Source organism: Corvus brachyrhynchos, unplaced genomic scaffold (assembly GCF_000691975.1).
Source record: "Corvus brachyrhynchos isolate BGI_N302 unplaced genomic scaffold, ASM69197v1 scaffold14, whole genome shotgun sequence".
Lineage (NCBI taxonomy): Eukaryota > Metazoa > Chordata > Aves > Passeriformes > Corvidae > Corvus > Corvus brachyrhynchos.
In genome coordinates this window covers 4,106,598-4,131,053 of record NW_008239110.1, presented here as the reverse complement: position 1 = coordinate 4,131,053, position 24,456 = coordinate 4,106,598, and the positions used below count along the sequence as shown (strand labels likewise).

At 35.7% G+C, this 24,456-nt stretch overlaps 1 protein-coding gene across 2 annotated transcripts in view; it reads right to left on the bottom strand.

Annotated features, from left to right (window-relative positions):
* Window positions 1-14,072: 14,072 nt before the first annotated feature.
* The window catches only part of GRIK2 (glutamate ionotropic receptor kainate type subunit 2), a 360,593-nt gene continuing 350,209 nt past the window's right edge, over window positions 14,073-24,456 (bottom strand). For both annotated transcript variants that reach the window (XM_008637742.2, XM_017739569.1), the window contains one exon: window positions 14,073-18,170. In XM_008637742.2, the coding sequence (XP_008635964.1) occupies window positions 18,006-18,170 (165 nt within the window). In that variant the 3' untranslated portion in view covers window positions 14,073-18,005. The remainder of the gene's footprint in view (window positions 18,171-24,456) is intronic.

Sequence of the window (24,456 nt, the reverse complement as noted above, 5' to 3'; positions counted from 1 at the left end):
TTAATTGTGTCAGAATTATATATTAGGTTTATAAATTACCAATTCTTTCTTCCAGCATTAACACAAATTAACATCTTACAATGCCTTGAATGTTTAAAATGTGTATAACTTCCTAAAGTTCTCTACCAGAGACTAAATTTCATTATTAAAATTTCAGCTTTATTTCATTTGTCCTTCAAGAATTTTTCAGAACATCTCAAATTATGTGTGCTAATAGATGAAATAAAAAGATGATTTATTTTCATCTGAAAGACAGTATTTGCAGGTATTTTAAGGAGTTCTGTAAACCTTCTGTAATGTAACTTTATTAGTAAAGGGAGACCTATGTAAATAGACTTCCCTTTCCCCTTATCTCCTGCTAGATCTCACTTCTATTTCTCCTCTAACCAGAGAGCAGACACAGATGAGAACTGATGTCACAGACTGTCCATAGATGGGGATTCTCCCACCTGCATCACTAGAAGGCTCACAGAGCTCCTACAGCCCTGGGAAATATTTCTGCATAACAGGATTTCCTTAGTTATTCTTTTACCAGAAGACAAGAGCTAGAGTTATTGCAGAAAGAGAGCCTTTCTCTGGCTAGCTGATACCTCAGGGACACAGTGGCTTTGGGAGGGATACAATCTATTGGGGGACAGGTTGTGTGACCACCAACTGAACCAAAGTAGGAGCATCTATAGCACTTGGCAGGGATTTTTAGTATAGGTCAACATGGTTAGCCACACAGGCAAAGTAATTACTAGGAAAGCCATTAAAAGACCACCTTTAACTCTGTTTGATGCATTTCATTAAAACAAACCAAAAAACCCAAAACAACAACAAAAAAAGCCCACACCAATCCATAAAAATATTTGTTGTTTAGTATGCCCTTAATGAGAGCAGCTGTATTTCATTGCAGAGCTGACACTGTCTTTCTACAGTCTTTCTATGGCTATCTAACCAATAGACAGTTATTCTGTGTCTTGTTCCTCTTAAAGCAAGAGTTAAAATATATCCTTTATCTTCCTCTGCTGCTTCATTGAGGTTTACAGGGACTGAAGTAAAATGCAACAGTTCTAACTGTGTAATAGGATTCAGTGTTTGACCCTTAGAAAGAAAATATGCAGCTCCAAAGAACCAAATGTTCTTATTCACTCTTTGCTGCAGATAACAACAATTTTCACTGTTTCTTTCAACACATCGAATCCTCAAATATTAACATGTTTTAGTTACCTTGCTGCATTTATATGATGAAAAAGAGCATGGAAAGTCAAAACAATCACTAGGTTAGTGCTGTATACCTGTACAACAAAGCTACAGAAGCCCAATCAGGAAAAGGGGAGGATGTGTGTTATGGTACAGTTGCTGTCAGCAGTCTGTAAACATCAGAACGTGTTACTCATCCTCACAGGGGATACATCTCAGAACAGTCCAAATTGCCACACGTGTGTTAAATGCAGTTCAGACAGTTTGCCTTCTTTTGTTTTCTCACATTTTCTTTATTTCAAAGCGAAGGGAAATTGGAGCAAAAAGGGTATCACACTGTGTGTCACGTTCTCACTGTTTCTTGTTTAAATCATTGCAGCTTTAAACCTGTAATTAACAAGGCTGAAGTTTTACAGCTTCATGAGTTCAGTGGGCTGTGTATGTCATGTAAAGTCTGGCTCATGGTATCAAGCAAAAAAAACCTTCCAAGACTGCAGCTGCCTTGTGGCACCCTCCACCTTATTTTGTGTGTATGTCTGTCCAATTTTTTTAACTATCCAAGAGTAACCACCAGCTGTGTCATCTCTTCCCTTACTTTCCTGATGATCTGGAACTTTGTTAGCAAATAACCTTCACAGAAGGGAGCCTTTAAACAGTACCTCCACAAACAAAGTCGCAAGAGTAGGTTGTGCTGTTTTTGTGGTAGTTTTCTCAGCTTGCCTCTGTTAACAGTGAAAGATAATAACATGTTTTTGTGTAGCTGCCTAAAAGACTGTTCCCTGTGTTATGGTAATTGTTTTTGTGAAGTCCACAAAAGGCATAATTGAATGTAAATGGAATAGCTAGAAGATGACTCCTGCAAATACCTGTGGTCTAAAAACATGTGCATTTATATGCCGCACACAAAAGTAAATAAAACCTTTTAACAAACAGGTGTCTTGCTCTAACTGTTTAATTATTCTTCCAATGATACTTTTATATACACTGGAATACACACTGGAGTTCTGAGATAGAAAAAAATAGCAAGTTCTGTCATATCTTCCTTTTCTAAAGCTCTGGTGACAATGATAGGCAAGGAAAATGGAGGGGGAGGATGCAGTAAAGGAAAATGTCATGTCTGTTAAATATTCTTTAAAATACCTAGCAGAGGGTTGAGTCTGTAAACAACATAAATATTTAATCCCAAAACTCTTTATATCATTGTTGCCAATTTAGTTTTCAATTTACAGCTTCACTAGCATAGTTCATATTTAGGTTTGCTGCAGTGTTGACAGGGTTTTCAGAGTCTATAGGATATCTTTAAATCTCTAATAATCTCAGATGCTCACAAAGCCTGTATTCCCTCTTATTTCCCTGTTAAATTGCTTGTAGGTTGATTCAGTGCTGTAACCATGATTTTTATATCAGACTCTGTAAACCCAGCTTGTCAGGCTCTTCTATTCTAAGAGGCGTCCCTTTGTCACCTACCCGTCTCATCCTTTTTATGAACCTCAGCTAACAAATTCCAAGTAGACTAAAAGATTGGCAAAGTTGAGCCATTTTTTATCTCTCACTTAGATAAAAGAATATTTAGGACTAGTAAAATGGGGGTTTGGGTCCATCTTTAAATATGAACACAACTGTGCCATATTTATTCTGCTTCTGTGAAGATACATTTGTCAGGGTGATGATTATGGTAATACTGTTACTGTGCTGTCTTGGATGAACAAGAGGCCAAATCCCTTAGGAGAGCAAAGAACACGATTTATTCTACCTTTACATTCTTCAAAGATGCAAAGAGAACAAGTGAATGGAAGAACACAAGACTTCTGTGTGCTGGTTACAGTAGTTGGCTTGCAGAGGCAGCAATAAACCACTCTATATAAAGAGTGAGATAATTCTCACCAGTCTGGGAAAAAGGCAGGATTATGGCCAGTCATCCATGTGTTCATGGAATACATCCACTGCTATACAGTGTTTGTTCTGGAAAGTTAAAAAACAACATAAGGTGAATGTCTCTTTTCTCTTTCCTTTTTTTTTTTTCTGTTTTCTTATGGATTTGGACGCTGAATTTCCTAATGCTAAAAAAAAAAATGTTCTTCACTGAAATTTTGCCACAGTTATCATCTCACTGCACTACAGTGCACCATCATTCCCCCAAAAAAGGCATCTGTTCTGCAGCTTCAGTGCCACAATTTCATTAGCCTTTTCCTGTCTTGTTGGAATCTTCACAGAAGAAAACTGTCTTCTCAGAACAAGCATTATAAACAAAATTACCAGCCCCTTCTTTCTAAAAGGAATATTCTAGAAATATTTCAGAGAGCTAAAATGTCAATGACAAGGTAAACCTTGAATGATTTATACTTACAAAATTTCAAGAGTATAATGCAAAATATTGTCTTCATAACACTATATTAATTATGTTGTTAAAAGCTAAGAAAAAAACAAAAGTAATGTTTGGTCTTAAGGCTCATCCTTAGGATTGCCTACAGTTCAAACAACAGATGGTTAAAAATGGGGCTGAGAATATTTGAATAAATAATCTGTTAAAAATCACCTTCCTAATCTTTGCTGCTTTATATTTGGGGAATGAAGGTTAAGAACAGGTTTTTAAGTGCTGTTAATATCATTAAAGTCAGAGCTTAAATTCTTTCAGCATGTTTTCCTGTGGTAATTCTCTCACTAAGAGCAGTGTTATCCACTACAAGCTAAACCAGAACTCCCCATGTTGCAATCCTATGTCCAACATCAGCTTCCTCTGCTGTTTGAGATTATCACTTCAGTACACATCTAAAAGTTTTCTCAGGATCACTGATTAGGAGGACCCCATGTTCAGCATCTGAAGGTCTTATAAGAGAGTCCATTATATCTGTTCCTACCTTGCTGAGCAAAATGAAAATATAAAGCTATACCTAATGTGTAAGTTAGACTTCTCTAAAACTACCAGATGCAGTTCAGTGCTTTGATTACCCCACCACTAAAATGGGCAGAGTTTTAGAGAGTAAGTACAAAAATAGCATGAAGCCAGCCTTATTCACTAATGAGCCTTTGATCATGTAATAAGCCCTCCTGCAGGAAATCCCTTGATGGCATGTTTTCTCACTTATTACCTTCCCCAGACAATACTTACACAGAATTGATCTAACAGAAGACAAAGACAGACTATTAGACACTGATTCTAGTTTTCATTTTCTACCTCCTACTCTGCACAACAGCTACACAAATCTCTCTTCACAGTCCAAAATAAATGTTCCGTGAATGTAATGTTCTTCACAGTAGAGGAAGCACAAGCAGCCCAGGCTAAAGAGGAAAAGCTACAAATGGCACAATGCAGCCTGCAAATAGACATCAATACAGACAGACTGATACACCATAGAGAATTATACAGTTCTCCTGTGCTAACCAACTTTTTTCTTAAGGAAAACCAAACAAAAACAAACACTCCCCAAAAACAAAAACACCCCCACAAAAAAAAAGCAAAAAGGCAGGGGAAGAAAAAAAAAAGAAATCAAAGTAAAAGAAAATGATAAAAAAAAAAAAGTAAGAAAATAAGAAAGAGGAAAAGAAGACTGGTGGGGAAGGCCTCAAAGCTGGTTTCCATCCTATGATGAAACTTTGGTGTAAAGTGAATTAGCATCAAGATTTTTGAAGTGGAATAGTATGTGGTTGATCACACCATCAGGCAGATTTGGGTGGAGTGAACACAATTTTGGTCAGCGTCTGATGCATCTGCAATGTCAGGAGAATTGGTTTGGCTAATTATGTGTTTCCTTGAGATTTATTCTTATCATTATTGGTTTCATTATTTCTGTACACAGAAGCTGAACTACAGTAACAGATTAACACTCCCACTTTCTCATAAGGACATCTGCAAAATGATTTTCACTTTATGTTTCTGTTGCAGAAGTTGTCACTATTTTGTCTCCTTTTTTTACATAAATGAGACAAAATTATTTCTTTCTGTCTGGAAACTGAATTAATATTATGTGTTTTAGTATTGTTATGCATTAGCTCGGATGTAGGTTCTGAAATGCTAAGACTATCCATGTTAGCATCCAAAAGTGGTCTTCAAGCTGGGAGAATAGTAGGGAAAACAATTTAAACTCAAGAGAGGCATCTGGTCTGTACTGAACAAAAGTAAGTAATGCTGCATTTCTGTCCCAGAGAGTGTCTGAATATCAGAATCTGAAGATAACAAAAAATAAAGGATATGGAATAAAAGTAAGCTTTCCACAGCTCATATTTCTCTTCTAAAGTGATAAAGTAAGAAAATAAATACCAGGGTAAAAGAGAGATAAAACCACAACAATAAAAAATAAAACAAGATCTGAAAAAAATGCACCTCCAAGTCATTTAACAGCATATTTTCTGGGCACTGACATTCTTGTTTCTTCTCCCAATGACTGTTCATAATTTGTACTTGTAGATATCCATATTTCACTACGCAAAGTGTGAATTAAGTTACTAAGAAATAAACACTGCTTTGGAAAATAGCATTACATTTGAGGTGTTTCAGAGAAGGAAAATTCTGATTCAAAACATTCCAAAGTGGTGATGCTTTCAGTGTTGGTCCTTTTTTTGTCTCAAAATAAGTATGATGGGTTTCTCCATTTTATGTTGCAGTCTTCTCAGTCCATTTGCAGTGCTCCAGCTGCAAAAAAGTCAGAGGGAGAGCTGAGTCCTCTCACTGACTGGAGCTGGAAACTAGGACTTGGTTGGCTTGAGCACCTGATACCCATCCAGCAGGGGAAGTGTGCAGAGCAACACTGGGTCCTCGCTAGCAGGGATGCTGGGGGCCACACCTGCTGTAGAACTGCCCTTCTCAAAACATCTAAAACCCATAAGAGGATTGGCAGCATCCAAGTTGGACAGGCACCTCAGCCTGTAATGACAAGGTCAGGCCTCCTGTTACTGAAGTTGCACTAGAATAGACACAACCCAACATCGCTTTCCAATTCCCTTCAAGTACTGAAATGTGCTATTGAGCTATTTCTCTCTCAGCTTGTGGGGGAAACATGATTCTTTCTTAAGGGAACACTAGATGGCTATAATTGCCTTCAGTTAGTTTAGGAGAGATTCTTCTCATCATATGGTCTAAATAAACAAATAAATAAATAAATAAATAAATGATGGCTCAAAGACGTTTATAGACTAGAAAACAGAGAGAGAAAAGAAAGAAAATAATCTATCCTTTTGGCAGCAGCCTGGATTTATGCTGCATTCAAATGGTCATGAGACTGCAAGTATGGACCTTCATCTAATTTTAGGCAACTCGTTTTCCATTCTGTCATTTATGCCATTCTGTAAACTGGAAAGCAATACTCTTTGAGTTCTTTATGAGGATGTAAGTATTAATGCCTGTTAGGAAATCAAACACTGTAATGAAGATCCTTACTGGAAACATATACTAAATAGAATCATTACAAATAAAGTTAAACTAAAAATTTTGTTTACAGTCATTGAGGTACACAAAGAAAATATCTGTGTCTCCAACAGATGGGGATAAAAATATATAAGTAAATTTAACCACAAGCTGTTTTAACAGTCTCCAAGATGAAAAAAGAAAGGACATTGGATACATCTTTGAGAAATTTTAAAATACCCTTAATTTTAAGCAATTATTTCAGAATTACAACAAAAATTATCTATAATTTAGTTATCTGAAAATCTTTACAGAAACTGACACACTGCTAAGATTTCATAATTAAGCTAGCAGACAAAAATGGAGTCAATTGTAACTATGAATCATCTAGTTTATTGAAAAGAAATTTAGAGCATTAAATGATGAAATCTCTTATCAGTCATTTGCTGGTTATCTGTCAGGTTTAAAGAGAGCCTGAAACAAGTTTAGAAATAGGATTCAAGATTACTAATGAGAAGCAAAAAAAAAGCTTCACTCGAGAATAGGCAATCTTATCTTGCTTTTTTATACACAGAATTTTAAAGAATACCTCAATGTTGACTCTTCAATGGATTAATTAATGTTTTCATTTTCATGCCATATTTAAAATTTTAAGGTCCATTGCCTAATATGTTTCAAAATAAATAACTTAAGCTGCATTTGCTTATTCTATTTATCTTGACAAAACCATTTGTTGCTTTAAAAAGAGGCAGCAAAATTTTTACATTGATGTGACTAGGAGGCCAAGAAAGTAAGCTTCATGTATCATTCAGTGGATCGATACATGGAGTTCATGAAAAAAACCCACCATATCACATATAAGTAAGCCTTGAGGAACACTGGCAAGTGTGGACTAATATATATCAATTCCCATATTTTACCAGTCCAAATATTCTGTAAAATTCCCATTAATTTCATTATACTGGGCAGGATTTTAGGTAAGTGGCACAATTATAGCACACTCACTTACTTTCATAATGAGTTGCTATGAAAATGTCTGACAACGGACAGCATCCATGTTAAAAACTAATCTGTACCACCAATGGGGTGAAAAACACAGGACTCAGGATCAGTTATGTAGTTCTCATAACCTTTTCTTGACAAGTGAGATACATAAACTTGGATAAATTCAAAGATCTGCCAAATTTAGAACCTTCAAGCAAAGTTCACACTGTTCAGTTTTTAGTGTCAAAGATGTCAATATTAATTATAATGCGTTAAGATCTTGACATCCTAACAAACAAATGAAAAATTGGGTCATTCAATTCTATTCTAGAACAATAGTCCTTTAGTTCTTCTAGTATATATTAATACATGGATAGCTTGTTACAAAGACAGTACTTCATTTAAAATATAATGGCATCTTGCAGTATTTTTTCAAAGTCACAATTTAGGAATAGTTTTTTGATTTATAAAACTAGTTTTTCCAGCTTCTAGGGAAATCCTGGTGGGCCCACAGGCTAAGTGTGTAGAGAAACTGAAGTCCTAGAATCTCCATAGTCTTATCACATTAATTTTGTTCTGTAATTAGAAAAAGACATGAGATGTATTGTTGATCCACAGCATGGTGTAACTTGGTCTTGTCAAAATGATGCTAGTGGTACAGATTTTTTACATTGTAGATAGTCCAAACACATTAAGAAGAGTTGAACAACTTCTTTCCTGGAAGTGGGTCCTTAGCCCAAGTTAATGTGATTTCATCACATAAACATCTTGAACCAGAATATCTTGGAGGCCAGATGGATACCAATCTGAGAAACAACTTAAATTTTTTGTTCTTCTTCTGTAACATATTGTTTGCATTTTGAGAGCATTATCTTTTTTTGCAGTCACTTTACATGAACACAAAGGTTAAAACCAAAGCAAACCAGCCAAACAAATTCGTTACCAGGACAAAAACTGAAAGGTAGAGAAAATTTAATGAATTTACAAGAAAAATGAAGCTGTTATCATGAAACTCAGTCTGCTAATATGACCTCTCACAGGTTCACAAGTAGAATCTGAGTTGGCTCACAGTTTTGTAGAAACTAAAATGATCCCTAGCTTTGTAAGCAATTTCTGGTATATGATGTTAGAGTAGTTATCACTATAATGTGAATCCACGTAAAACTGAAATAAAGAAAAGGAAAAAGAAAATAAGTCTAGAAATCAGAATACCTATCACCAGAAAAGAGTATTTGAGGTGAAATGTGAACAACCGACAGTATCGATAGCCTGGTTATAATTGGGTTCCTTTGATTTTAAGGGCCACATTTTGTCTCCCTCAGGCTAGATTCTGGCCAAAGATCATCTGTCTGTTAGAACTCTGTACTGACCCTAAAATATATAAACAGAAGCAAGAGTCCGGAGCAAATAGTTAGTGATAGATTTGAGTTTAAGATAAAAGCTAAAATTGAAAAGCCTGAAAAAGTTTACCAAATGGAGATAAATATTTGGCTGTACTGCAGACATGTTTCTTGGACACTTTCTTCTGAATCTAGGACTGATTGTACTACTAACAATGGTAGCTATTTAATCTTCTGGAAATTTGAAAGCAATACACGTGCTTCTGCAGTTACCAAGTTGAGATGAGTCTGTGATTTAAAATCCTGCTATCTGAAAACTTACTAAGTATATTACAGTATCATAGTCTAGAAATAACTGCTCAGTCTTACAAACCTTGAACACAAATAGGTTTTGTTTCTTTATGTTTGTTTGTTTCTTTCTTTTTTTGTCTTTCTTCTTTCTTCTTTTTTTTCATCATTAGGCAAATTTGCTTCAAAACTTTCAGAGAGCAAGATGAAAACATGCCAATTAATAAGTTATGCTGAAAATATCTCTTCATTTTGAAGCAACTGTACTGTCTGAAATGTTTCAAAATAGAACAACAGAAACTGCCTACAGTCACCTTTCTGCTCACTCTAAGATAGTGACTGTTGTCCATCACATATGCAGAAATGAAATTTTTTACAGCTCATCAGGCAACTCACTAAAAATTGGAGTCCAGTTGGAGAAATGTTTAGTCATGGTCCGCTTGGCAATGTTCAGAAATACTCAGAAAAAATAACAATAATATTCAGAAAATAACAATAAATATGAAAAATCCCCTTATTTTTTATTATTCTCTAAACAGAGAGAATTTTTTTTAATATTATTGGATGAGAGTGCCAAGAGAATGAAGATGAAATTATACTGCAAATGAAGATGAAGGGATATTTATAGCCTGATGTATAGTACAAAATTTGTCTTGCATGTTGCAAATTTCAGGCAGATTATGTTTTCAGATGACTGGAAGAAGCTTCCTGTTCTCACAGTCTTCAAGTCCTCATGGGGCCTTGAAGAACCGTGGTACCTGCTGAAGAGACAACAAATCAAGGCACAACCAGCCCAGGAGATTTTCACAGTGGTTTGACGATAATTTCCTGACAGGGGTGTTGGAAGAGACAAGAGAGGCTTTGTCTGCTTGATCTCATGCTTACAAACATGGAAGAATCAGGGTGAGAGACAGTATTGGCTGCAGGTGATCAATTTCAGGATTCTGAAGGAAGAGGGTCAAGACAAGTTGAATCATAACCCTAGATTGCCGAAAAACAGAATTTGGCCTTTGGCATTCCAAGACCTGCTTGAAAGAATCCTAAGAAAAGCAGTCATGGAATGCAGTCACAGTTTTACAAATGCCAAAATCCATCTGGACTGAATCCAGCAATCATTGTGAAGGAAACAAAAAGGGTTTCTACAGATATATCAGCAGGAGAAAGAAGACTAGGGAAATCATGGGATGGTTGCAGGAGTGGGGGTGGAGAACTGATGAAGGACATGGAGAAGGCCAAGTACTCAGAATCTTCTTCAATTTAGGTCTTTTTGGGAAAGCCCACAGAAGAGTGAGGTTCCTGAGATCTGTGCAAAAGTCTGGAGAAAAGAAGACTTACCCTTGGTGGAAAAGGATCATGTTAGAGAACATTTAAACAAACTGGGCATATATAAGTCGATGAGAATTGAGGAGATGCACCTGCAAAGTATGGGGGAGCTGACTGATATCATTGTGAGGTCATTCTTGATAGTCTTTGAAAGCTTATGTTGGTTGGCAGAGATACCTGAGGTTTGGAAGAAAGCCAGTGTCACTCCTCCTTTCATGAAGGGCAATAAGGAGGATGTGGAAAACTGCACGTTTGTTAGCCTCATCTCCCTCTCTGTGAAGATGATGGAGATCATCATTCTGGAAATTGTTTGCAAGCACTGAGGTCTAGGAAGTGCCTGATAAGAGTCAGCATGTATCTGCAGAGAGGAAATAATCTTTGGCCAACATAATAGCCTTTTATAATGAGAAGACTAGCTTTGTGGAAGAGGGAAGAACAGTGGATGTTGTTTATTTTTACTTTAGCAAGGTTCTTAGCGTTATCCCCCATAAAAACCTCACCAACAGACTTTGGATATATGAACTAGATCAGTGGAAAAGAAGGTAAATTGAAAACTCACCTGTCAGGTAAAAGGACTGTAATCAGTGCCAGCAAGTCCAGACACAGGCCAGTAACTAGAGATATATCCAAAGGGTCTCATATTGCTTAATAACTTCATTAATTATGTATATGATAGAACAGTGTGCATCCTCAGCAAGTTATCAACATTGCATTAAGGAGCTGTGTTTGATAAAGAAGATTGTGCTGCCATTCAGAAGGACTTCAACAACAGGAAGGGGCCAACAGGAAGGACATGAAGCTAAACAAAGAGAAATGACAAGTCCTGCACCTGGGGAAGAATAAGTCCATGTACCAGCCGAGGCTGGGAGCCAACCAAGTAGAAAGCAGCTTTACAGAGAAGGTAGTGGGGGTCCTGGTAGACAGCAAACTGAGCTTGAGCCAGCAGTGTGTCCCTTCAGCTAAGAAAAGCAACTTAGCCTTGATTGCATTAGGAAGAACGTTCCCAAGAGTTCAGGGATTGTAATCTTTCCTCTTCTGGCGAAACACATCTGGAGTGCTGGGTCCAATTGTGCTCTCCACAGTATGAGAGAGACAAGGACTTAACAGAATAGGGCCCCTAGCGACTGGCCACAAAGACGATTAAGGGTTTGAGCATCTGTCATACAGGGAGAGGCTGAGATACCTGGGACCACTCAGCTGGAGAAGAGAAAGTTCAGCACAATCTGACAGGGGGAAAATGAATCCAGATTCTTAGTGGTGGCCAGTGAGGGGATAAGAGGCTGTCAGTACAAAATGAAATGCAATAAAGTACCTTTAAATGTGAGCAAAAGAAAATATTCCTCACTGTAAGCATAATTGTACACTGGAAAGAGAGGGGCTGGAGAGTCTCCATCCCTGGACAAATTTCTCTAGCTAACCTTTCTTTGTACAGAGACATTGTACTCAAGAGTCTCCAGAAGGCCCTTCCACCCAAAGACATTGGACTCAGCAATTCAAAACCTCCATGATTCTGTGATATGATTCTTCTATGATAAGCCCACAGGCCAGCTGTACTTATGCTAAATTAGCGTTTTCAACATAGCTGCTAATACATAAAATTGTTTAGTAGGTGTACATATCAGAAATTTCTGTTGATCTACCTCAGCCTAAATGTCCCAGCCAGTCCGTGTAAAGAAAAGATAAAAGAAAATGATAATGGTTACCACTCTGTTAGGCTGCTTTTCATTTCCTGGGCCAGCAGTCTACTTGTGGGGAAACTGTCATAAGACAATCTTTGGCATAAGTCCATCATAAATTGAACCTGTACCTTCAAAACCAAATCACTACAGATTTGGTCTGTGGTGGACAGTGCTGCCCAAGGAACACTGACTACAGATCCTTTACCAATTTTCAATGTTTTCATACAATTTTTTCAGGTGAATTTAATGTAATATATCCTATTTCCACCAAGAAAAAACTCCTACAGTCATGGCAAAGAGGAAACACTAGGATTTTGCTATTATTTTCAGCTTGGACTAGACTTCCTAAGTATCTGGAAAAACAATATGTTGTGTGATGAGGAAAAAAAGGCTTGTCTTGGCTCTGAGAACCCTTGAAAGACAGATCCATGTATAATTGCCAGTATATACTTCAACATTCAGAAGAACTAAGTTCAGTGATACAGAATTCCTTGAAGAAGAAAGAGATAAAAGAGAAAGCTGAAAAGTTTGTCCTCAAGGCCAGTTGCATTGTTTCCTTTCATTTATAGCTAGCATTTTTCTTGAATTCCCAAAATTTTTCATTCCAGCAGTCATAGAAGGATAGTGTTCTTGAATAGAAGCAAAAGAGAGTCTTTCTTTAATTTTGTTTAGAATTATATTTTGTAGAAAATCTCTAATTATATACATAAAATAATTACTAAAACAGGATTGCTATAGATTTCAGCAATGAGAGGTTTGTTGCTCTAAGTGGGAAGATAAGACGAAGGAAGGAAAAGTTCCTGGTGTTCAGCTTAACAAATCTCTTAATCATAACTTTTGGAAACTTCAACCAATCAAAAGATCTTTTTACAAATCTCATCCTGTATATCTGTGTTAATCTACTTTTTTTTTTTTTTTTATCTCCTTTGGGTTGGTTTTATTGTTTTTATTTTTTGATTATTCTATTGCTGCAGTGATTAGGATTTCAGGCAATGAGCTAAAACAATATATTACTAGACTGGTAGTCAATCAGATCACTATCACTTCAAACATCATTTAAGAAGATCTACATTTTTTATTATTTATATAGCTCCATAGTTCATGGTGCTACATAGAACAAATCAAAGACAGATTCCCTGCCCCCTAAGAGCTTACAGTCTAGGCAAGTACAAGAACAACAAGAGAAGATAACACAGGAAGGGGACAGAGAGGGGTAGTAAATGAAAAGAAAGACAATTAGATTACAGTCACATGAAAAGCTAATGTTTTTATCTTGGTGGATACAAACTGGGGAGATGAGGTGTTTGAGTAACTTTATTTTAAATTAGAACTATATTTAAAGGAAAACCAGAAGAAAAGGGCTTTGAAAACAAATTTCATAGTGTCAGAGGTGCTTGTAGGAAGGCAGAGAGGCAAGACTGGAAGGGAACAGGACAGTAGCATGTTTGAGGTTGGAAAGCAGTGATCTTCTAAGTCAGACAAGCCAACCTCAGTGACCCTTGGTTTTCCTATACATCCTTGAAATTCTGACAAAAACAATCCCTTCTGTACACCTATTTTTGCCTTAAATATTATGTCAGTACATATTTGGGGCTATATTGGATAAAATCTTGATTCCTCTTAAGTAGAAGTCTTGACACTTCTTTCAAAGTAGTATTTCAGTCATCATTATTTGTGTTTATCAATGTATTTGGAGACTAAGTGAAGCTCTGTCTGAAGTACTTCAAATATTTTTCTAATATCCTTAATATAAAAACAATAAAAAATTATTTTATAGCATTATCTTTTACCTCTTACTATGATACTACCTCTGCTCATGATCCCTTTTCCCTGAAAATATTTTTATTTTGTAGAATATTAGGGCATTTCTCCTATTTGCGGCTTTGGATTTTGGCACAACATTTTTTCCCCCTCATAAATTATGTTTTTTCAATTCTGAAATATTAACTAGCTAGTGTATTAGGACTAAACTGTGTTATTTTGGGGGTTATGAACACTTTATGCATGAAATCAGAAAGGATTAATGCAGAGACTCAATTAATAATAAAACGAAAGAAAAGGTTATTTCAAATCTATATTGAATTCTTCAACTGAAAATTGAGACAGAAATTTCAGAAAGAAATATCACATATATAATCTGCCAGATACTCCCTGTATATGTCTGTACTTATGTTTATATAAAAGGAGAATACCATTAAAAAAGCCTCCTGATGTCTCTAATTGGACAAATCTTCATTAACTATAAAGCACCAGAGATCTCTTGACTTCATCAAACTATTTTCCTTATAATTTTCACTACCAGTCCTTCACAAATGGCATTTATCAACAACATAAAAGCAGTTTTGACCTTTTTTCTAGTTATCTATTGCTATACGACCATGCCGAGGCAACCTGAAGATCTAAATGGTGTGTCTTTTGTGTCTTAAAGATTATAGATGTCTATTCTAATTGAAGCAGACACAGAGAAAAAATAAATTCCTGTTCAATTTTTACCTCCAATTGTCATCCACCAGGCAGCACCATTTCACTTGAGATATAACTGCTTTAAAATTCTTCTCTAGAGTGACATTTGAGGTCAATCCGAGAAGCACCCATCCTCCTGTCCTGAGAAATGAGCAGGCTAATTAAGCTGTTATATGAAACCACATAAAGAAGTTATATATTGATTCCTTATCTTCGTGGGCCAGATATTTACTTGATTTTTTGCTGGGATGTTCCATCAATTTTAATGACAATATAGAAACTCATACAGCATGAGAATTTGGGAATTTTTCGATAAGTCTTTCAGAGGCTCTTCAAAACAAGGAATTTTTCTTCAGAATTGAGGAAGCAGCGGTGCTTTTTTCACAGCAGTGAAAAGAAAATGAAGTTTTTGAAGAAATTGTAAGAAATTGAGCTTTTTCAAGTACAAAACTATCAGTAGTATTTTCTACTCTTTTGGGGGTCATGTGTTAGTCAATTTTCTGTAAATGTCTTAATACAGAAATAATTACTAATGCACAACAAAGTAACAACATGAGTTAGTGTATGATTGTTGGAAAAAACCCCATTATCCTACTACGAATCTGTGGAGCCATGCACTTCTAGTCTTGATCTTTAACACAAATCTCCAGTTACTTTGCATATCTCCCTCAATAGTGGAAGGCTGAAATTCTGACCAAAATCTTAATTAAGCCACAATACCTCTGTGATAGAAGTTCTGTTCCTTGGGGAACTTTGACCCAATAAAATATTTGGGACATATTCTGCATTCTCTCTTACTTTGGGTCACATAAAGATTGATGAGAATTAGTCTTCTGCATCATGATGAGAATGAAATCCTGCTTATTTCAACATCCTCAATGGAGAAAAGAACGGTGTGTTTGAATATAATACAGCATTTTATTACATGATTTTACAAATTTTATTGTAAATCATCAATCAAATGCAATAGCCAATTTTATCCATTCCAAGCCATCATAATTAGGAGTTTTCATTGTGTTATATGACAGTTACTCTTTTCCCCTTTGTGTTTTAAAGAATTAACTTAAATATAAATTATGTAAGTATACTCATTTCCAGAAAAATTCCTAAAAGGGTTTTTATCTTCTTTATACTTCAGACAAAGATAACCTGTTCTTTGTTATCACATAAATGGGGATGAAACTCACAAATATAAGAGAATTTGCTTTCTCAGTCCCTGCTCACAATGGAAATGGCCAGCTCAGTCTCTATGAAGATTTATGATAACTGGGTAGTAGACACAAACCTCCCATTTACCCCCAAATTTCATTATATAATTTCTACAGTTTGGATGATATATCTTATATTTCTGTGCCATAAGGATAATGATAAGATTAAATTAAGCCTGAGTAAACAACCACTCTCATTACTTACCAATGACTTATTATCTATGATTATTTCAATGGTTTTTTGGGGGTTTTCCTAATTAGTCAAATTAATTTTTTTCCATGTAAAGACCATCTTCATAATTCTTTGTTTGGTTGACATAACATTCCTACATAGTCCATACTATACATTTCTTGTTGAGATACAAATAAATTTACAGCAGACAGAGGTGCAAGATTCAGCAGCGTTAGGGCAGTATTTCAAAATGTTATGTCCAGGAACTCACCACAGACAGGACATATAAATTAACTTTGAAGCAGCTAAGAGCCAAATCCTGCAAATATTATCACAATGTACTGTAATGGCTTCTGTCAGAAATCCCAGCAAACTCTCTTGCCACAAATTTAGTGGCAAGAATCGTCAGGATAGGGCACTAAGCTGAAGCTAAGTACCAGTACTGATACAAAGTACTGCACATATGTTGCTCAAATCACACAGCAAAACCAAATCAACTAAAACTGACATAAATTTAATGCTTTCTTTCCTTTTTTTTTTTTTTTTAATTTTGTGCATTGAATTCAAACAGCAAACTGAGTGCATTTTAACTTCTATCACAATGTAGTCAAGAGGTCTGTGTCTTTTACCATTTACACATAATTGTTCATGACAGCATGTTATCAGCTTAGTGGAAACCAGGGGTGTAGCATGGTAAGCAGTGGTGGTAGTGCACCTATTTTTTTATATTATATAACTTGAAAATATGTCTCTTCTAAGATTCCTTTTTCATGATAAAAATAGTTTTCACCAAACGTTGGTGGTGCGCACGCACTACCACTCATGCTTGGCATCACACCCCTGACAGAAACACATGTTCTTATTTTGTTGATAAAAAGTATTACAAAAATTTCCATACAAAAACTATTTTCATAGAAATCTTGCATTTCCACAAATAAACCTGAACATTTTTTTTTTTTTTGGAAAAAAAAAACTGCTCAAGAATTTTGTTCATTTAGTACTGCGACTGTATTGAAAAATGCAGTCCTCCTTTAAGTTCTTGACATTCACTTCTTTTAGGTGACCCATCCCACTTCCAACATTAGCGAGAATTACACAGGCTCCATTGAGTTCAATTAGTAGCAGGAACAAGTGTTTCAAAACCTATTCAGGCTAAAATGCAAGCCCTCTATGTGTGAAATACACTGCTTCCCACCCCCCTCCCTCTTTTCACAATTATAGAAAAAAAAATTAATCGCTTATATCTAAAAGTTGTAAGATACATTCCTTTGTACTAAGGAAACTTTCATTCATCTAAAAATTGGGTCAAAATTATGGAAATATTTTTGTTCATTTTTTAGATCAACGTTCCAACCCAGTTAAATTTAAGTTACCTTTTTTTGTAATTATTATTTATTTACTTATTTCAGTGTCACAAACAGTCCAAACAAAAGCAGGTGAACATCCTTGTATTCATTCTTCTATTCATGGGATTCATGTTTCTTCACTTTTAACATTTCTTCCATCCAGGAAGCTCATATTGCTTGGTCCAGATGGTAGTTTCAGTCTACCAGCAGTTACCAACTTTTCTGTGCTGGGAAGTTCAGAAAAACATATGGTTTCTTGTTCCACTACAGTTCTGAGACATTACTTTTACTAGACTCCTTCTGTGGTTTGTATCATCTTGGACATTTATTCTCCCTTTCCTGGCAACCGTTGAACTTCTAAAGGAACCTGTAACTTCTCACTGAGACTGCATTTGAAACCAGCCACAAAACTCACATGGAACATTCATTCATTCAGATGGTGGAAACCCATGACAAACAGTGTTAACCCTGCATAACTTGGTTGATCCATGATGCTTGTGATTCGAGTCTGGCCATTGCAACTGCTGAGATCACAGAGTCTCTAGTTCATAGACACAGCGGCATGAGGTAACTCATTTTATTTTGCACTTGTTGCATATTTCCACAGGAAACATTCTTGCAAGGTTGTTTGGAAAAAAGACGACAGTTTGTGCTTGGGGTATTTGCCTTCCCAGCTCTATGCCATGGTTTCTTTACCTGGCAACCTTCTGTCGTTAAACGTGTGCATGTTGATAACTTCTTCTGTTTTCACAATAACAGGGGCCTGTGGCTTGTGTTTTAATCGACGCTGACACTTCAGAGACATCCTTAGCTCCTCTACCATGGCACTACAGAAGGACCTCTACAGAAGGAAAGAGAGAAACAAGAAAGAAAAAAAACAAAACAGCTGTAAGAAATTACTAACTGCAATGCCTAGAAGCAGATTTACTGTACTGGCACAGCCTTGTCAGTCTTTTCTTTGTCTCAGTCTGAAGCTCAAAACAAGCTGTTGTCTTTACAATATGCATCACATAATAATCAAAATTACTTATCGAACTGTGATGACTCAGTGTAAAAATCACCTTGCCTCTACAATTATTTTTATGGCAGGTATGACTGTGGATGTATATGCTACATATAATTATTTCAAGCAGATTTTCTGTCAACAAGTTAGACTTACAGTACAGTATCTGAATGTAATATGTATATTAGGCATTCAGTAAAATCCCCTTAAGCATATTTCAAAATAATAATTGCATTTCTATGTGACTAAAATAAGTATTCTTCAACAAAACATTAAGGTTTAGTATAAGAAGTTTACCTGAATTCATGTTTAAACACTGTTAAAATCCAGATCCATTACTGAAAACTAATATTTACTCTGTTATTTATAATATCTTCCGTACATAAACACTTTTCCCACTAGTGATTATCACTTATGGAGTATGTGTTGGCAAAAAAAAACCCCAAGAATTCAGTTTTGTTGATCTTTATGAAAAGCATATTATTAGAAAAAGTTTATTAAAATTTCCGTCAAATCCTCAAAGCCCTTTTTCCATTTTGCAGTGCAAGCAATTTGAAAAGTAAAGTAAAATCTCCCTATTCCATCAGTCTCACTGAATTTTCAACTGCTAATAGTGTGCTGAGCAATTAGACTTGTCTCAGTGTGAGAATTGGAGTATGGAATGACATATGGTAGTAAGGAAAAAAAGTCTCACTTTCGGGCTCTGCATCATAGAGTTTAACTTAAACGTTTTCCAGCTAATGGACAAATGTACAACTAAATAACACATCCCAGAAGCTGAGATGTTAAGCCAAGCCTCTGACAATTGCCCTCACCCAAAATAAATTTGAGGTGTGACCCTTTGCATTTTTCTCTCTTAATAATTAATTTCCATGCCAGGAAGATGATCAGGAAAAAAGGTAAATTAACAAATGAAAAACAAACAAGCAACCTATCAAACAAGAACCAAAAAAGTCAAAGCACCTAGAATTACTGTAACTATCTCATGATCTTTTTTTTTATTTTGCTTAATTAGTGGTAGTCAATATATAATTGTCTCCTTTACCTTTCAAATAAAAATCCTGCTTTATTTCTGATCTGTTATATCTTCATTGTTCATACAAATCTGAAGCTTGGAGGTTAGATCCAAAAAGTATTTAAGCACCTTACCCTACCTAGTTCTTTGGGAATCTAGATTGAATCTGTATTTATAAAAGTCTGCATTCAGCTTCCAACCTCCAGGGCTGAAAGCACTCAGTTTTCCACATTACATTTTACAGCTAGGTCATTTGGCAGTAGTAGAAATTCTGTGAAACACACTGGTGCTTGGCTCAGTCCCGGATCCTATCAGAATTCACATTCCAGTTCTCTACACACGGTTATCAACACAATAGTTATGCTCTGAGAGGACCTAACAAACCATGTTCCTTAAAAAATGTGGCAACTGCTAAAGAAGAATATGAGGCAGATATCCTTTTCTTCTGTGCAGCCAGTCATCAGCTGGAGCATTAGAGCTGAACGTGACTCACATTTAAGAGTGTCAGTATAACAGCATCTTCTACCAGAGAAATTTAAGCTTCAGTGTCTCAGTAAACAGCTATAACCTACAGGTATTAGACCATTCCAAGGTAAATTCACTTGCAGTTGGGGCCTACAATCCTGTTCCACTTGGCACAGTAGCAGTTAATGGAGGCAGAGAGAGAGAAAGGGGGACAGGAAAATGTGTACTGTTCTGTGGTAAGGAAGGAGAGCAGACAGCAGCAGAGGAAGGGCTTCAGTGGTAGTTCTTGTTTCACTGAGGAGTTCAATAGTATTACATAAAATTCTGTTTTGTGCAGAAGACTGCAAACATGATTTTTCTTATTCATGAGTTAGAACTGAACATGAATTCATCAGATCCTGAACAAATGCACCCTTCCCTAATCCTTTGCGTGAATCAGGATACAGGAAGGTGGGAAGCGAAGGAAAGGACAGTCTTGCTCTGTCTGTGATACTCTTCCTTTGAAGCATTTCTTTCTCCTGCTGAGTTTGAAAGAAAGGAATAATGCCTATTCAACTTACAACAGAAAGGGTTTTAACACCTACAACTAAGAAAATAAGTTGTGAGTCCGAAGGAGAAGGAGGTATACCTCTCTGGTTCAGAGTCAAGTACTTGTCCTTGAGAGGTGAAAGTTTGGCGTTTCTGGCTGAAGTGAGCTCTGCAATGTGCGCTTGGTTGACATCCAAGACAGCTTTCTTTGTGTGAATGAGGTGGCTAAAATTCCTAATTGAATGGTCTGAATTTAATATGTCAGCTCTTAAAGCATAAGGTATCTTTGCTGAGCATTTTGTAGAAAGCAGAAAACTGTACCTCCTTATCCAGCTATACTTTGAAAGAAAATATTCAATTCTCTTAGACTTTCCCTTTTTTCTAATAAAGAGCTGTTGCTTGACATCAAAACTGTCATTATGATTACAAAATTGAAATTAACCCTGAAATATTTTAAATGGACAAGATTAAATTTAGTATTCCCTAGTGCCTTACAGGCTAAATTGCTAAGGCTTGAAGATCTTGGAATTTCTGCTATGTGAGGAACCTAGCATATAACTCAGGAATTTCATAGGGAATCCATTAAGAGGTAAATGGTGCAACTCAGCACTACACCACTTGTAGCCATTATATGGCTCTCACCTTTGGAATTAAAGACCTAACTGATATATTATGATGAACAAAATCTCTCTAAATTTTAAAATGATGCATTAGCACTTAAAACTTTCAAGGTTGTGTGTCTTGTCTTTTTTTTTGCCAAGATGTCTAAGAAGAGTGCCAAATTAGAACGAATACTTTTCAAGAGGCATCAATCCACCAAAACCTTTGCAAAAATCTGCAAAGGGTGTACATTTTTAGGTAATATCAGTAGGAAATTGATTGCAACCAACATTCAAGAAGTAAGGAAATACATGTCAACATTCTGAAATACCCTGAAAATGAGACCTCAAATAACTTGCCAACACAGTTTATCTGAGAATTTTACCTGGCTATAAAAACTCATTAAAAGAGTAATGTTGAAATGAGTGACAGTCTTAATAAGGCAGATGCCACAACTTTGAGAGAATCATTTTATATAGAATATTCTTCCATTCTATATTTTCAAATTATTTTTAATAAATTGTTTATGGGAACTTTTATTCACATACAGTAATAAAAATATTGTTTCCAATGAAGAGTATTGTTACACATCTTTTGTTTGTTTGTTTGTTTCAAATTTCACACACTGAAATACTCATGTATTTAAAAAATATTATTTCAAGGCTATGTTAGAGTTCATGACGCAGATCTTTTTTCTTCTTTGGGTTCTCTCTGAGAAATAAAAGGAAGAGTTCTCACACATATTACAAAAGTCATATTCAATAAATTTCAGAAAGGATTACATTATGGTTTACTTTTTAAAATTGAAATCATCAATTTTTTTGTCTAATTTCAATTCCAATCTCTGTAGTCTCCATTTTCTATACAGTTAACTTTGTGTTCTTTCACTGGTAGGATACAATTTTTGGAATAATAAGACATGAAAACAAGAAGCAGCTGTAGAATATTTTTTTGGTGACAGGTAGAAGACATTTTCAGATATGATTTTAGAAAAGATAATCCAATATCTTGATCCTGAATTCAATTGCTAGGGAAAAACAGCAAAATGTTTACAGAACTGAAAGACTACATTTCAAAACTGTTGTCCGTCATGGAATTGAGCACTTTAGTATATATTACAAGACTCTCCACTTAATTCAAAGAAAATAACCTGTTGCTCCCAACTTACCTTCCACACTGCAGGCATGTTACAAGAACATCAGTTATTATCGATTTTTCACTAACCCTTACAAAATCATAAGTTGTCTTCTTAAATGCTACCAGAAAGTAAATGCTGCTTCCAAGTCATCAAGTATAATCAAATGCTAGAATTTAAGGACAGCATACAGCTCTCTAAACCAAGTGCACATAAGTGCATCTGTTTTTTTTGCAACATATCATGATAAAACATTACAAAAAAAGTGTACAAAAGATAATTTTAATCAGAACTGTAGTTCTTAGCTTTCTAACACAAAACAATTATGAAAAAGTTAATCTCCTTAAGATAAATAAAGAAGTAACTGACACATCTGACATTCTTTGCCACAGCTGACATCTCATAAGTCATGAAGAATCAAGATGAGAATTTTGCAAAATGTTACCGCTTCTTACAAGCTGTTTAGACAGCTTATGCATGGCTTTACTGCATGAGAAAAAAAATGTATTTTTGCAAGTGTATTAATGTGAAAGGTAGATAATACTTACGCTGCTTTCATTATTTTGCTTTATGGGAATTTAGAAAAGTATTTAGAAATCATAATAGCATTTGTTAGACACAGAATTATGAGACTATCATCATAGATTTTTCTTTTAACAGCCTAAAAAGAGCAACAGGAAGACAGAACAGCATGTCTGCACCCGTCTAAACATTCTGATTTAAGTGGTTAAGAGTCACTGTGTTTTAAATAAAAAAATCTCCAATCACTGGTTTATGTTTTTCCCTTCTTTGATGCAGATAATATAAAGCTGACTCTCAACATTCAATAGAAATATTTAAGATTTACTGAGAAGTTCATTACTTCTAGTCTTATCTGTCAGACATTATTTGGAAATTTGTTCAATTATCTTAAAGCAGTAACAGCAGTAATCCTGCACTGTCTTGTTGTGTTATGGGTCATTTTTCTAGTATCTAGGAGGACATATCAATCAAACTGCTTTTTGTCTTGAAGTTAGCTGAGAATGAATGCGCAGTCCTACCCTGACTCTCCCTCCTAATCAGTTTCTGATTCCTATGCCACTCCTTCAGGGCTTTTAAATATGTATATGGAAAACCTGTCAGTCTTAAACTCTCTAGACAGAAAAACAAATCCTATCAGAATATTGGCTTAAGATCACAAAGAGATGAACAATTAAAGAAGAGAAAATAACCTCAGAAAAGTAAAATCACATATCATGGTAGTTAAAGTACAAGCATTTCGAAGTTGAAGTGTACTTGTAATGATCAGATTTTTAGGTTGTTTAGTTATATACCTATTCTTAAGCATGACTGTAGATCAAAGGTTGCACATATATGTGCATGCTATACATATCTATATATGCATAATATAGTTACATTAAAAATATTTTGCCACTGACTTTTCTGATGCAGTACAGTTTCAATCCATAGCAAGCATAATGCACAAGTACACTTCAGACTAAATCCACACCGATTACCTAAACATATCACCAGTATATTCTCAATTTTAGATTTAACAATTATTTGGTTTCTTGGTAGAAATAGAATGAGCAACCATTTTAGGTAGTTATTTTCAGACCAAAATAGATGTCACTTGTATGAAACACAAATTTCACTGCCCACTCAAATGAAGACAATAATATCAAGCAAAGTGAAAATTTTAATTCCACAGATCAAGCTTTGCTTTCACCATAGTATCTACAAAGTCACGACCAGTAGAGTAGTTGCAGACGTCTTGATGTAGCATGAGGTGCTTTACCCTGTGACTGAATGCTGGCTGTTTCAAGGACTTTCGTAGCTATTTGATGGAGAGGATCAACAAAAGTCTGATGGGACTGACCCTTCCTATAACAAAACAACACTGAAACAATTTTCCACAGGCTGAAGTGCTTGCTGAGTTTTAGAGTTATGAGATGAACTTGGATGACATACAGGACCTCATTGCAGGCCACTTCTAGTGTTTATTGTGTCTCCCAGTGGGACAATAAAATTCCAGCTTGCCTTAAATAAATTATCAACTGGTGTCAGAAAAACCCACATAAAACAAACAAACAAACAAACAAAACCCACCAAAAAACAATTCAACCACTCTCCTAACAGAACAAAATGCACTCTGGTGCATGACAGAGACTTCCAGGAAAGCATCACTTGAGTTCATTTAAAGTCTTCTGAAGCTATTTTCCTTGTTTCCATCCTGACAACTACCCTTCTTTCTGTGGTTGGTGGGGAACTTCTATTATAGCAGAAAGCTTTTTCAAAGTGGTTTTGTTTAGCTCTGCCAGCAGCCTTTCTGGCCATTACACTGACCATGATATTTTTCTGACTCACCTGTGGACCTAGGCTGGGGCAGAAGGGATTGCACT